The 17086-nt window shown below is 38.6% G+C and overlaps 1 protein-coding gene across 1 annotated transcript in view; it reads right to left on the reverse strand.

The window, feature by feature from the left end:
* LOC110384216 (protein groucho) overlaps window positions 1-13619 on the reverse strand; it is a 51714-nt gene extending 38095 nt beyond the window's left edge. The window contains 4 exon segments of the mRNA XM_021345399.3: window positions 5258-5302; window positions 6187-6250; window positions 7453-7550; window positions 13337-13619. Coding sequence (XP_021201074.2) covers window positions 5258-5302; window positions 6187-6250; window positions 7453-7550; window positions 13337-13405 — 276 coding nt within the window. The 5' untranslated portion in view covers window positions 13406-13619.
* Between the last annotated feature and the right edge of the window lie 3467 nt (window positions 13620-17086).

The following is a 17086-nucleotide window of genomic DNA, read 5'->3' on the forward strand; positions in this document are numbered from 1 at the left end:
TGAAACTCAAGGAGCGAACAAGGCGTCCATTATTCATGAGGGCCGTTTCACGCCCGACCACCACCGAGCGAGCCCGAGCACAGCCGAGTGTCAGATTCCCGTGCAAGAGTCGGCACCTTGGCACCTCGGCGGCGTCCACGCAAACTGTTTCCAAATCAATATCCGTGTCTCAATCAGTGCAATTAAGGTGGTCCGTAGTGCACGGCTCGTATTCGGTGTAATTAGTTTGACGCCGGCGCTTCGCCGAGAGCCGATAAATAAACGAGTAGAAATACTTAGCTGCCAACTGGAATTACGTTAAATGTGTACCTACTGGAAGCTCACCGGTTTCTAGCTAAATCTACTACAGTGCTTTACCTGCTCCATGTTTACTGCCTTGACTGCTTTACACACAATTAAATTAAATATTGAATGTGTTTAACTCAATTGCTTAGTAATGATGCCAATTTTCTTTAAGGAAAAGGGTGAAAAAAAACCACACATATGTCATGTGATTCAAGAAGATAACGCAGCCAGCGTTGACTAATTGTGAACACTTACATATTATTACGTTGTTTTATTGCGTGGTTTAGCCCGACCATAAAACTATGTTTATTAGTCACGAGCGTTCATGGGCTTATAACATGGAATAACTCAATATGCTCACGAACACAAGTTTTACTAAATTAGCCAATTTTGGATAAATGGAACGTTATTATAACGGAACACGCTGTACTGTATGGTAGAAGCAAATTTAATAATGCACCAAGGGTGAGTACGCCCTATTTTTTCACATGGTTCGGAATATCACGTCCCTCGGTATTATAGGGGTCGAATTTGAAAACACAATTAGACTTAATACAGAGGTGATTGTTGGCGGGCGAGGGTCGCAGGCGAGGGGTTACAGCAAATCCTTTAATTTGGCTCCCCGATCAAATAATAAAGCGGACGGAGGGGCAGCGGCGATATCGCGTTTAGTGGTTTTATTGCAAGCGCCATCTGCCGCGCGACGCACCCTGTAGATGGAGAGATAATTTCGCTTTTAAAGCGAGGGGGCGACGCGGCGCGAGCGCGCCCAAGCGTTCATTGTGAGTTGTTGCGTTCGTTTAGACAATTCACAGCGCTGTATCCGCCTGTAGATGTACGAGATAGCGCTCCCATTATGCGGGGACCCTTAACGACTACCTGCATGTTGATGTGAACACTCAACGGCTATAATTTGATAAGGCACGCCGCGCGCCTCGAGCTCCTTACTATTGTTTATACTTTACGTTTAATTATGTTACGCCTCTCGTGAATTCACTAACAGGATGTTGAGTAATATTAATAGGTGTTACATTTCATCATAATATGTTAACGTTATGTTTTCGCTTTATGTCATCATTAGTTTAATTTTATTTGAATAAAGTTCATACTCGAAAACATCAGGTGGTCAGACTACCCCTAAATGATCAGATAAATAATTGATATCCTAAAATACCAAAATCAAATCCTCTTTTATAACTCAAAAATGCAACGATACCCTAATAAGTATCTGGATAACAAAGAGGGATAAAGAGCCGCTATCCTAGATATCCCACCCCTGGTTATTATAGTAAACAGTAGGTAAGCTGATGGGGCACGTGCAGTGTTTTTATCAATGAGAGTGATTGCGCGGGTGTGCGGGCGCCCTAATGCAAGAGCAAACAATCCTTGGGGCCGCGCATGAATAAATTTGAGCGGTGTGAGCGGTGCGAGCGCTTGGAGCGCATCGTCCTCCCCCAGCGCCATGGAATGGATGGAATCGCAATAACCCGGAGATTATTAAATTATACGGACACGTACAGCTTTCGAAACTATTCAAATGGATTTTTCGCTAGAATGCTTTGGTGATAAAACGAGTTTTAACTGATTCGACAGATAAATTGTTTTGATGTGTGCAATTTTACACACATGAAATATGTTGTGCATTTGTGTACAATTTTAATTGAGTTTTCCCACAGTTTTCTATGAGATGACTAAGTATTTCGATTTAATAAGTATTTCCCCTGGGGTTTAGCGATGTTAGATTGGGTAGGAGGTAAATCTATAGGTATCTATACATATAATAAAATGATAGGAAAGTCAAAACTGTACATTGAATATTTTTCTTAAAGAATACTTGGGGGGTGATCCATAATCGATTCTGAACCCAAATATGTAGTTTTTAGAATTTTTGTCTGTATGTCTGTTTATCTGTTTGTCTGTATGTTTGTCCCGGATAAACTTAAAAAGTACTGCATGGATTTAAATCATATTTTGCATGACTATTATATGGGGGCCGGTTCAACACATAGGCTATATATTATCACGCTATCACCTACGGGGGTTGAGCAATGAACGATTAAATAAACGAAATTGGAAATTCTATATTGCTCACGCAGACGAAGTCGCGGGCAAAAGCTAGTTCTTAATATAAATTAAGAATTTCGATTATAAAATCGAGATTTTATTACAGAGCAATTTTTGACAAAGTACTTAAATATGAAAACGCGATAAAAGGGAAAGCAACAATATTTACGTAAAACGGTAACGCCAAAATAAAATAAAAATCGACTAACAACATATCGAAAATCTGTGCATGATGTAAAGGCTCATTGTTGCAAAGCAACGAGTTCTCGCCATTGATATATCAAAACAAGCGAGCACGGAGCGTGTGTCGGAGGGTGGCAACTCGACGAGCAGCCCGCAGGGGTGTCGACTGTCGACGCTCGTAAACCTCGACAAAGTATTTTATCGACATCCCGCCGCGCCGCGCACACCGACCCTATTCACTATTGTCTCTCTCCACATTCGTGACACTTCATGAAATCACTCCACCGTATGAATTCGCTCTTCAACTACCCGTTATCTACATTACGACACATACTTATCTAGAATTATGAGTACAGTTTGGATGGTGAAGGATCTACGTCGCTAGTCGATTCTGAGTAAGGAAACCGTTGCCATAATCGGCAGCGTGAAAGTCAGTCCGGGCGTGAATAATAGCTCGAAGCACAGAACAATAAGTCTCCGTGTCGATACTGCCACACAAAGACGAAACAATCAATTCACGGCGTAAGTAGGTGTGATTCGGCACGGTCTCACTACGGTCCGGCCCCGCGACTAACAAAAGAAAATCTAAGCAATTAGTCGTCGTCAGAAAGAGCGGAAAACGCGCGTTAGTCGCGGTCACGCCGGCGAGTGCGACTCGGTCACGACGCGCGGGAAACGCTGTTCCGATGCGACAAAACAGACCTTATTGACGCACGATATCATTAACTTACACTCACAATAAGAGTTACACTTGTATCGATACTAACAGCGTTTTGTCAGTCGAAGTATTGTGTCGCAGTTAATTAAAGGAAAAGCTCAAACCGCGAACAAGTTTCAGCGATTAGAGTTAATTTATACCTACTTTTATTAAGTGTTTACCCGAGGCGACAGTCGCTCGGAGTAAAGAAAAAAAAACAAGCACGATAGCAAATAAAACAGTAAAAACATTAGTTGTTATTCTATTACGCTCGCATGCAACACATAAAAGCTTAACAAAGTCGGCGGGGTGCATTTCTGGTTGTCGGTTGGCTGAGCGTGTTTAAGTGCTAATGTAATAATCCATTACAATGAAGCGCGGCACTGCACGCTAAATAGCGCATTCAAGCATTGAACTAGTGGATGGAGGCCGCCATCTGTCCGCCGCGCCGGCAAACAATACGACCCTTCGTAATCACCCCTCGTTTGCTAGTTTGCCAGAACCTAAACAAATATCACTCACCGCCGACGGCTTAACATTTCGAGGTTCAGGGTTCGGACCCATTGTCCGAGAGTTTATCAAACAAATCATAAACCTTGTCAACCTTAATATCTTTGATATGAATACCACTATCTAATATTTCCCTTGACCATATCATATCATAGATATTTAATAACAAGGTGCAGTAAGTTCCTGCATCATAAATTCATAATCAACAAAAACCTTCTTTCGATAATTGTTTTGTCCTCAAAATGAAAATTAATAAAGAACTGTAGCGTGTACGAGCATACACCTGTCTTGTTCATTTAAAAATCCACGTGTGAATATTAATTGTGTGAAACGAATGAGTGTTTCTTATTAGCCACGTAGCTTTCCGTGTAGTAAATTGATTGTGATTCCTTTTACAGTACGTGTTAAAATACAGGGTGATATTAATAAAAGCGGGGTTCGAGACAAGCTGGCGAGCGTAAAATCAACAGATTACCATGAAGCCCCCACGGCACCCTCGCCGAGGCACCCCAGATATACGAACCTATTTGTTACGATAGCTATTGTTACGCGCACTGGTCAGGGTTGTCATACCAACTCACATTCAAATATTTACACGCTTACATTTTATACATGTTGTATGGTTAATTGTTTTTCTTTTAAATCAACAGCAGCGTAAAAATTAATAAGCTTTTATTATCCAATCAATTCAAACACCGTGTATTTTAGTCGCAGTAATTTTTCAATTAAGCACCGAGCTCCTTGAACACATTTCAAGTAATCAAACGTTATGTTAGTTAGGTACTCAAATTGCAATCGGAAATCGATGACAATTACTGCTATCAACCGAATACCTACTTTCAAATAATAAGTAGGTTGGTATTAAGTGTAGCTTTAATATTTAAAAAATATATAGGTTAGTATTAAGTGTGTTTGCCAACCCTATTAGAGCCCCTTTTTGTGAATTCTACTAAGCGTCTAATTCATAGATATAGTTTCTGCGCTTTAGTCACGCGCATTAGGGGGAGCCTGCACAACTTTTGCTCCCTTCTCCATAATATTTCGATAATAATGTGTCGTATTGAATTCAAACGCCGCAATATTAAACGAAGATAATAATCGATTTGCATAAGATTATTCTATGACAAGGGAATAATAAAACTAATTTAGCAATTAAAACAACGCTAGGTGCAAATTAAAAACCGAAATGTCAACAAAGTGGCTTGACCAGGCGGAGCGCCCCACCCCCGGGGGGGGCGCCCGCGGGCTCGCTGTCAAACAACGTTTATCCAACAAACAGGCGCAGCGCAATAACACGTTTTTTTTGCTTTTACAACATTTCCCCGTGCGCCAATTCGCCCGACCACTGTTGTTAAAATATAGCCATATTTTCCCCCTTCAACTTTCTTTTGTACTGTTTTATTTTTAACCATATTTAACATCTGCTTTCAGAAAGTGGAAACATTATTTTTTAAACAAATTTACACGCTGACTTACGTTAAACATAATACATGATTTAAAGAACATGAGAGTACATACCTGTTTATGCATTTCCACATTGAGGCCGTAGGACATTTCATAGTACTGAAACATAAATAACACGCTTTAGTTTAATCGATTACAATTTATGCGAGTAAACGTAACGGCCGAGCAGTGACACGGTACGGTTTTGGCACAGATTAGCTTCCTCAAATTATAGGAGTCGAGTGACTAAACATCCGCACTGGCACAGTTTGGACGTCGGCCAGAAGTGTTTCCGACACATAAAAATTCTCGCGAAAATTTCCTCTCGAGCGTATTAAAATAAATTGCGAGCGATTTGGCAACACTTAATCGTGATTCATATCTGGATGGAGCGAACATGCGGGGATTAAGGCATGCCAAAATATATCTGTTCGTTTGAAATATATTGTCTGCTCTTGAACTGGCCACTAATACGTTTGCCTACGCACGCTTCTGACAGCTCGGTTGGCGCTGTGATTGATACGACGATGTTACAATATCTTTACTATCATATTCTCTTACACTCACTAAACATTTGAAATATTCATTCTTTAATATGTACAAACAAACAGTCCAGTCATTGTTTAATAGTTCTTTATAGGGACAATTATCTTAATAGGAGGGTGCATTGGAGCCAATCAAATAGAAAACATGTCAGTGTGACATGCGGGCGGCGAACAAAGGAACACATTTATTGATTTCACACGCCATAACAAATGTTACATGTGATAATTGTGATAAACATCTCTATTTAGCTGTTAAATTAGATGTCCCTTTAAATTAAACTATGTAGCAGTATTAATATGACATATGTTTGAAGCCCGTGGCGTTAGTTTTTATACGGATTTGAATTTGTCCATAATGTCATGGTGTATTGTTGGCTTCGTTTTGACTATATTTTTTGTAGGATATTATTATCATCTGACGTCGATGAAGGAAATAAAAAATATTTATTTTTAACTTACCATAACATAATGCCTTTGTATTTCAATTTTTTCACTAGCCAGCTTCTCGCATTCTAATTTTAAACTGAAACAAAAGAGTCCATGTTATGGAGGGTTCAAGTCATTGACATGTAATTTCGTGTATTTAGTTCCGAAATGGGTTACTTGGGAGCTTTCTGGCGTATTAATCAGCAAGTAACAATCAGTTTGGTACATCCTGACGGTCAGCGATAACCGCCACGAAATAGGTCAAAGCCATGAATCGAATGGGACGTCATACATTGAAGTCTTGTAAACTTATTAACGCAAATACTGGAGTGTACTCAGTAATCTAACACTCGACGTTCTATTTAAGGAGAGCTTGTAACATTATTAAGATAAGAAATATAAGCGAACAGCTTGTTTTATAGCTGTTATCGCATGCATAGTGGGTCAGACCTGTTATGGTTATAGTTTTTATCGTCGCTTAACTACACTGTTCAATTTCAATTCTAGATTATTACCTACATACTTAACGATCACTGAAAACGACCCGATAAGAGTTTTATAACATAATAACTTAGTAGTAAAGTAGGTACGGTAATAGGTAAGTTCGACGAACATACATTTACATATTGCTTAACAATACCTATTGTACAAAAAACTAGCAAATTTTCTGTTAACTGAAAAAGGTTGTTTGAAAGCCAATTTAAATTATTTCACAGTAGGATACTACCTACTTAAAATATATATTTTTTAAAATACCTTAGGTGTCAGATAGGTATAGGTAGACAGACCGACAACCCCGTAGGGTACCAAACAGACTAGTATATTTTTTCTTCTGTCAGTTATTATAGAACAATGTGCGTTAAAATCTAACCCGTTTCCCAGGGCCCAGGACTTCAATAAAATAATTTCCTATAAAGTTTTCATCTGTAAACTTAAAAACGCCTTGTAGGTAAATAAACGTCATTGTAAGGTTTTTTTGTTCGTCGACAATGGTTAGTCGCAAAAAGCCCGATAAGGGTGTTCTCAAAGGGCAACCAGGTAAGGGTTGATTCTCTCCATCCTCGTTGACAGGGGATACCGGATGATCCCACTTTACTTGTTTTATTTTTGTTGTAGTAAATCCTACAACCCCAAGCGATTCTCTTGATACTATTTTAGATCTTTTATGGAGATTATTAACATATTCAACTTTAATCCGAATGAGGTTAGTGAACTAAGTTCTAAGAACTTGTAATTATTTGCGTGTCTTGACCCAGCCTCACCTATTTTAGTGTAAGGCTGTTTTAATAAAATACTTACTTGTGATATTGGGCTTGCAGAAAGTTAAATTCTTCTTTGATCCTATCACAGGATTCTCCCACCGTGAACTTGATGGGTTGGCCGGGTTGTGGGGGACCCTGAGAACAAAAACACACAATTAATGACTTACAAGTAAACTCCACCATCTTCCGTCACAATAAAGATTTCTTAAAACGTGAAATGCTCTAAATGACCATTTACAAACGTTTACTGAACACGCAACGGCTTAAATATTAGGAGCATACTACGTAGCTCATCAATCTCACTCTCAGCACAAAAACATTCCTATCACGAAACAAAAATTACACGCATCCCAAATTACCATAATACAAATTATCCTTTAATGACCATAATTCGGTGTGAGCCTCGATTAATAAAAAAAAATAAACAACGTCGACCGCTCGCCTCTTAACACAAAAATAAAGTAACGCGAACACGCGAGCACGTAATAATAAAGAAAAAAAACTAACTCCATAATAAGAAGCACGAAAATAAAAATAAAGCGAGGGACACAACAACACACGGTCGCCGGGAGGCCGACGGCAAAAAATAAATAACCGCCGCTCGGTGCCGGCGCGAGGAACAAACGGACTTTAAAAATAATAAAAGGAGCGTAAATAAAAGCGTAAAAGGAACTGGCGCGGCGTGTAGACGTTGTAAATGGAGCTGCGGACAATCGGGCTCGGGAAAAATGTGGCCGGGAATTTAGTGAATGTAACCACCGGGGAGACGGCTTGCGGTCGCGCCGCCGTCTCACGCTCCGCCTAATGGCTGATCGCACTTAATAACGTAATAGGTAACATCGTGGATAACCTAACCGCAACGTCTAGGCACTGTTCGCAACATTCTAAGTTAATTCCTCCACCGCAATTCGTGCTTATTTACAACACTATTTATAACCGAGATTGTCGTCTAGCAATCTAGCTAAAGAATCGGACTTGAGCAAAAAAATAGAGACCTATTATGTTTCTCTTAATTGCTTTACAGTGAGCAAAGAAATGGTTTAATAAAAAAAGGAATGAAAGCCACACAGGCATACGGGAAGATGTAAATCGACACAAGCAATTACTTATCCATGTTCATATCGTTGAATCACAAAACAAAAAAGAGTTTAAAGTTACGAGCTAACACAACGTATGTTTGGAGGCAAAAACAAAACGATATCGACAGTAGCAGTGTGAGAGCTCGCGTGTGGCTCGGCTACACGACGGCACTCGACGACGTACCGTCCTCGCGTCAGAATGCTCCGACACTTCAACCTTATTGATCTGCATTCAAGCAAGAAGTAAAAAACCTCTTCGGCTAATGTGCACTCAGCTTAACGTCATTTGTCACGTGGCTGTCTTAGATTTATTTACACTTTTTTATTTATAAAAAAATATTAGATTAGCACTTAGCGGCTCTATTAATCAGTATCTTTTTGTAACTTCAAATTTTGATAGAAAATAAGGTAAGAAATAAAGTCCTAATAAAAACATTTTGACTAATACGTAGGACTTACTTAATCATTATTTACAGGGGTAGCCCTGTTAGCCCATTAGCCGTCCACACCCGCTTATCAGGCGCTCAACAAAATCCGTAATACAGCTACACACTCAACAAGTGTGCGCGAGCCTTTACTCGAACCGGACATAATATTATCTGCGTCAATAAGTGACGGAGCGTCGTCGTTTTAATTATTTGTTTTATTCGGCCATATCGGAGTTATCGCGGTAATCCGCCTCTCTCTCGCTGCCCGACAAACCTGACACCTCGTTATACGTAAAGTGTTTTATAGCTACGATTAAATCACCATATAAAATAACATTACGACTACGGATTAAATTAAACACTTTCGTGTAATAAAATTGTATAACATGCCAATCGGTCGTCTGACCTATCGTAAATTTTGTATTATTTCATGTTAAAATAATTTGAGTATGTAATATCGGTAAAATTAAATACCATTCTCGGCTCAGTCCCAGCGAGCTTTAAGCAATCGCATTAATATTGCACGTAGGGACTTAATTATGAGCTATTTATTGGGTTTGATGTGGCTTCTAATCATAAGGTAGATAATACGGTTTTATAGTAAGTAGTCAATATCAATTTGAAACTATTTATAAAATGCTGTACCGTTTTTTCCCACGGTAAGTATTAAATGTACCCTTCGATACTAATAGTCTCAACTTCGATCCAACCTACAAATCGATCACAAAAGAAACTGAAATAATCCTCGGCAATAATAGACTGAGTAAACGTTCCCCTCGACAAAAAAAAGATTCCCATAAATTATCGCCGAAAAGGTCAAATTAAAATACAATGAACAGTTTTTGAGTGGCAGTATTGTGTAGAGGCTCCGGATGAAAGGCCCGCATCCACCAGCCGCTCACAAAAACAAAACTAAACAGAATGCGTTTAAACGGATATAAAAAGAAATACGTGTTCTTATTTCAAATTATTGAATACGTCTGCCCACGTCTACCTGCTGTACGCTTCGGAGAGTATTTTCTTTTTATTGGATTCGAATTTCGAATTCCGAAACGGCTGAATGAATTCTGCTCGAATACGAAATTGAAATGAGAGTTTGGTGATTTATATTAACGTCGACCTCGTCCACTGGAGAAAACTCCCGAGAAGTGGATCGATGTCAACTGTCAACTGTTTATTAGTAATATTAGAAGCCCGCTCGACTCACAACTCACACAAGTTCAGCGGCTCGGTAAACATCTAAACACCATTCGCACTTACAAACCAAACAAGCATAGACAAATATTTGAACATCAAGATTGGCTTTGTAACGTTACGCCTTAACGTCAAAACCACGCGAGCTAATTTCTGCTCTATTGTGTTCGTTTTAGAGCTCATAAAACGAGCGTAACGGTCGGATTTATTACCCTTTGTATCGAGAAAATAAAAAAATGCTAGTAAACTAATATGGTAGCCCGGGGAGCAGAAAGCTGATTTTATTTTCTCAGAAATACTACACCATTTGCCACCCGAGGTGGGCTGGCTGGGTGATTGATAAAATTTATTTTGATATCAAATGTTGAGCGAAGCTGATCAATTCAGGTGTTATGTCCAAAACATAAAAAACCTTAATCAGGTTTTTTATCTCTCAGTGAAAGGGATAAAAAACTTCAATAACTAGGATATCTAAGCATAATCCAGTCTGATAGAAGTGTGTCAGCCCTCGATACCCGCACAGCGAGTGTTTGATGGCATCTTGATTATGAGTTATGACGAAGCATTGTTTGCGTACTCCAAATGGTGTGTTTGTACAAACTGATATTGCATTATCTCAGTACAAATACCAAGCCATTATTTTAGGAGAAACATTGATTCAAGGCACTCCACTTATCACGTTGATAATCCTGACAAGACATTTCCGTTGATAAACTCATCTCGGCAATATTAAAATATCCGTCATTGACACAGATCTGTTATTTCTAGAACTCCACTTTATGTGCATGTTTGAAGAAAACTTGGAATGTTTGAGGAGACGCCATCTCATTTGTCCGTAGCGGTAATTCTGTCAGTCAAATATTTACCGAGTAGGACGCGACACGGATTTTAAGTAAATAGACATTTACATTAACACCCGCCGCCCCTCCCCCGCCTCGCCGCACACCCCCGACACTATTATGACGGTCATAAACCACATGAAAAATAACTACAAATTGTCTTTCGTGGGATATTGCTAGGAAAATTCGTTTTCTTGATAGTGGGTGATAAAAGATTTTAAAAAAATATGTGTTTTTAGTTCAGTGTTTACAAGAATTATCATATGTATGGCAATGACAAGTTTCCCGTGGTTGTAGGTACTTCACAAGCATGAAAAGATTTGATTATGTGTTTATTCCCTTAAAGTTGCTGCAAAAAATGAATGCATTCATTAGGAGGTAAACTTCACAAAACTTCCTGAAAACCAGTTCCAGTGATTCCAAATTGATGAGCACCGTTTATTGAATTTAATAGGATATAAACCAGCTGAGGTCAACAGGTATAAGTCGTAATTGTCCGTTTATAAGTCGGTTAATACGCGCGCGTGTGGGAATGTATCAACTAATAACCTGCATTGTGTAGGTACATTACATACTATCTCAATTATATACTTACGCCCAATACAAGAAAAAAACGTAATGACCAGCCAATTAGCCCGCGACAGACTTGTTTTCAAACTGGGAATGTTTTCCATTTCAAAGTTGTTAAAGTAGTTTATTTTTTCCATTCAGTCAGCAGTTTTTTGTTCCCATAGATTAGTCTGACATTTCATAGGACACTAATAACTTGTTAAGTCATGCTTCCAGTGAAGTGGTGATGCCGATTACGATATCTTGTCAACAAACAATAATTTCCTCAAATGCAGTGTTTTTGTTAACTTTATAATTACCCGTTTACGCTTTACTATGGCTTATAGACAACAGCATTTCTTAAACTGGTGTTTAAATTACAAGGTTGCAAACCTGTGGGTTTATTATAATTGTTGCTGGCAACAATAGTCTGAAAAGGCGCAGTACTAAATGTAGTGTCTTCGTAATAAAAAATAGCACTAATGTATTCTCGAATTGTGGTTAGTTTCCGTCGGCTAGCTAGCGGCGACAGATGGGTTGCGGCTTGCGGTCGCTTCTTTGAACACCACTTGCTACCGTTATGCTCTATTACAGCGCCGTAAAGTTCAAAATCGTTTAACACACTATAACACACTTCAGCGCGGTTGCGAAGCACATGGTCAGCTCCGTTCATATTTTTTACACTAGATTTAATATGGATTTGTGAACAGATAAATAACGTATCATATATTTCAATTTTAGAAAAAAACTGAGCAGATGTTTTAAACTTTAAATGATATTAGATGATAAGTTAATAAGTTACAAATGTAAACATTTAAAAGGTGACGCGTACGATAATAAAATAAGAAACTACAGTTATTCAGAATTGAAGTGTAAACAATGACATGTTTTTTTTTTATCCAACCTAAATCGTACTATTAGATTGAGAACAATATTACTTTACATTGTGCAAGTAATTTAAAAGTTGAAATTAAATCGCATTTTACCGATACACAGATAACACAAGAGGTGTAAAGCATCACGTTATCAAGAAAGCGCATCAGTACTTATAACAGTGCTATAATAACATTTCGTAGTAGCGAGCAATTTCAAGAACTGGGTGTCAAAAGGTCTGAGTAAGCTTTGTTAATTCGTCCCCAGATTTCTGAGTATGATAAAATCCTTTGCAGACAATTTCACGGGTAATTGAGCGGCTGACAATGATCGGCGGCCGCGCCGGGGGGCTCGCGCGCCGCTGTTTCTGCCATTCCACTGTTTATTACTTTTATGCTTTTATTACCACTCAACTTTCTGAATAACTAAACTTACGTGCTTTGTACTATATTGTTACATTTTATAACTAACTTTTGAGCAGTTACGTGCTATTATGAAAATAAACTTTTGCTCAGTTACAAAAGACATCAACGAGCTTAATTTTGTACGAATTTGACTGGTTTGAAATAAATTACTTGATCTTATTGATTTTTACAATGCACCGTTTGACTGTCAGATTTCAATTCAATTCTATCGCTTTAATCCACTAACAGCATGCCAGTTAATACTTTCTTTACCTTATGTATTAGAGCATTCATTTACTGATCTGAGGGTATTATTACCGTGGTAAATCATCGCAAAGGACTTACAAATCAAAGTATTTACATATTAAACATCTAGTACGACACGCAACGTGTTTTTTTTAACATACAGTTTGTTATCCATGAAAACGGCTTAATATGAATGTTTTTGTACTTCAAAGTGAACATTAAAGTGTTGATACCGGTCCATTAGTCCATTGGGTATACACAGGTGTGGTGTCAGTAAGGAGTGATTTGTGTAGGAGAGCCGTCGCTTACCGGATGCCTAGCGGCCGCCACGGCAGCGGCGGCGGCGGCGGCGTTCATTGCGCCCGCGCTTGGATACATCCCTCCGTCAAACACACACGCTCATGGTCTCAAAAACACTAAGTAAAACAGGACACAGCACACACTCCACTAAGGACACACAACAACACAGGATCCACGCACGTTCTCCGAGTCAGTCACACGCGACGATACGCTGCTGACGAACTGGTGACGCACGTCGTTCTCGCGCGAACGTTGCAAGCGAACTGACGCGAGGGGGGCGCCACCCGCCGCTTCCCCCGGCCAGGCGAGCGACCCTCGCATGCCGATTGCCGCTGCCATACATATTTCTCCACTCGAATTTTTCGTCGACTATCTTCATGTTTGAGGAATACTTTAGCCGAATCGGAGATATACGCTTTAATAGATACGTATTATCTGGGGATTTTCTGCGAGGGGTGGTGGGTCGGTGTTACGGGTTGGTGGTTCGCTGCGGTTGACTTGCCCGATGTTATTTTGGCAAACAATATTGCATTGCATTTCTGTCTGAGCTAGCCAGCCTTATTCTCTTGATACCTAGTCACGTAGTTAAGTAGGTCACTCAGATGTCAGACTAATAAAGATTTCTGTGGACGCTTATCGCAAAGTTGATAATATATGTCTACTTCTGCGTAAGTAGATAAATAAGTACCTATACCTACTTGACACATTAAATGAAGTCACTAATTGATAATCCTATATGGGGTTATATCTTATGTAAGTACCTACGCACGTAATCATTTCATTCAAGGTTTCTCAATGACTTACAGTAGGTACGCTTTTATGAATGGATATCAAAACGACTTTTGATTTAAAAGAACTTAGGTTTATATACCTACTTAGTTATAGGCTAAAGGTCCTCCGAGAAGGTGAACCTACCTATTGGGTCTGTATGCATATCCCATCAATTAAACAAATGCTGTCGACAACTGTAATTACTATAAAGCAATTGGAAACCATCAATGTCATTGAAGGCACCATTTGATCTGTCGTTAACATAATACAGCTATCAATCCCAACTCGATAGAACCATGAACAAAACATCTAACACAAACACTACCTATTTTACCTTATTTATCAGGTAACCAATAAGGTAAAATGTGTCGAATTTCAATATTTGTTTGCTGAGTTGCATAGGCAAGTTAAGTTTTGCTTTACCTGCTTACCTAAATAAGTAGATATTTTTATTATTTTATTGTACGTAATTGATCTTTTCAAATTAGTGCCCATTGATGATCGCTCAAAGTGGAAGACGACTTAAACGATGATGATAGACAAAGGTACCTACTTAATTCGACCTACTACTTAACGCACTCAATTATCTAGGCATAAGAAAAATAAACACCAATTACGTACACGATTATACCACCTCCTACATAGAAAGCTATGAGCGCCATCAACAAAACCCGACAAATTAAGATTTCCACCATCTTTTAGTAACGGAAAACCTACTATTTAGCTATAACCATTTATCACTGGCAACATTACGTGCAGGGAAATGCCTGTGGTCAATAGAATAGATCGCATTATCGTAGCCGCGTACGCGTACATTTGCGGTCATAGATTAAAATATTAATGTGGCTGGTTAATTCGGTAATCCGCAGAGGGGCAGGTAATTGATACAGATGGCTGTGTATCGGTGGACCGGCGCCCTAAAGCTGCTACCACACTTTGCGTATTTACGACCACGCTCGTACCCTGGCTTTGAATCCTTTATTTGGATAAGTAGCTTATCTATTTAGGTACCTAATCTATTTTAAAACATAATTTGTGGAATAAGTTACCAATGCTCCTGTAAAAACACAATAAACCAATGGGACATGTAGCCAGTTTGTTCCTACATGCGTAAACTGTGGTGCTTCTTGGAACGAGTGCTGCAAGATTCTCGCATCTTCTGAAAATACAGATTTGATAAATGAACTTCATAGAAAAGAATGGCTTTCAGCTTTTACCTAAAAATTGGACACAAAGCACAACAGAGTTCTAAATCCTATGCACATAGAAATAAAAAAACGATTAGGTACTTGTATGAAGGTACCAATATTGAAAGCTCTTGAGCAATACGTCGAAACAAATTGACAAAGGGACGCAAAAATAAAACAAAATGATCACTATTTATTTTAGATGAAAAAATAAAACAAAGAATTTTAGCAGAGCTCTCTATTTTCAGTGTGGAACGAAATATGCAATATTTTTTCCGGGAAACCAATACTACGAGTAGTTTTGAAACTGATACCTAAATTGGGATATCCATTTCGAATCTATAGCTGGATATTATGCCAACATTGTTTTCTGTGTATTTTATTCTTAGGCATAGGTACTAAGTACGAAAAAATCTGTCTAATTGAGATCATTCTTATTTAGTACAGAAACTTCACAAATGAAATAGTAAGCATGTTTGTATTTGTTGAAGTATGTTAGTAAATTATCAACAATTCCGTTTGGAATGACCACGGAGGAATGGAGTGGCACTAATATTTCGTGCCACCGGCTACTTTCGTGACTAACGAGAGTCCTTTAAAACGTTTGACACCGTATCGCGTGTAAATACGCAAATCGCTCATTATTATGTTGACAACCCTAGAATAATTAACAGTGGTAAGAAACAGGCGTTGTTTGTCCGTGTGTGGTGAACTTAGCTCATAACATTTGATGAACGGCTTTATTGTAGTGGTGAAGCAAGAGATCGGTGTTACAGATAAGTTAGTGCGTATCTTTGTTCCAATGAAGCGGCAATTTGATGGCTTGGTGAGTAAGTCATTAGTTCGTAGCTTGGCCAATGAGCAATAAGTAGTGTTAGCGGTTAATTATCTACAAATGCTGTTACAACTGAAATATTTAATACATGACTCGAACACTAATAAAACGTTTTTCAATTAATGTTAATATGACACATTCATACATACATTTCATTTACCTACAATTTTTTTTTTTTAATTTAATTTATTTATGCTTATAAACCACAGAAGTCCAGGACGCTTCAACTACACATCCATCTAAATAAACTGAACTGTGACCGATATTTCTGAAACCAATAAAACTCTTTTAAGGTCTGACAAAACAGGAATACTAAAATAATTTATAGAGTTTCAAATAGACCGATAAAAACACCCATGTGTGTGCCCTGACTCATAATAAGATAATAACTTATGAATGTGAGCAACATAAATAAAAATATTAAAATGAAGACTATAAAACGCACTAAGTAAGTAGGTAAGTGGCTATTTTTGAGCTGTCCATAAAATTGTATTTTCACTTTTGTCCTTAGGGTAGGTACCTTTATCAATTTCGTTAGGTCCACATCCAATCACCTAGTCGAGTCATTCGCTTATAAAAAAGTATTAACCCAAGTCACAAAATAAATAGGTAGGTAAGTAAGTACCCAAGTATTTTCAATCTTTTAAAAATTTTGAACGAGCTATGAAAAGAGGTATACCTACTTTGCACTCAATAAACCAAAATAGGTGCCTACTTGTAGCTGTAACTAAGTCGGTAGGGTAAATACGCCAAATGTCGGCCTCCCCCCAAACTTCGGCCGTCTGTACATTTTCAGCTTGCATTCATTCAAAAGGTAATTAAGTGTCAGTTTTGCTCCTCAAATTGCAATCTTGATTTATACTCTATACGTACAAATCGTTACTATCCGATTCTGTCTCTTACTCTTCTCACACTGAGCGTCAGTAGCGATTGCGCCGTTCAAACATCGAATTCACATGTAAAGTA

The sequence above is a fragment of the Helicoverpa armigera genome, chromosome 17 (genome assembly GCF_030705265.1).
Source record: "Helicoverpa armigera isolate CAAS_96S chromosome 17, ASM3070526v1, whole genome shotgun sequence".
Lineage (NCBI taxonomy): Eukaryota > Metazoa > Arthropoda > Insecta > Lepidoptera > Noctuidae > Helicoverpa > Helicoverpa armigera.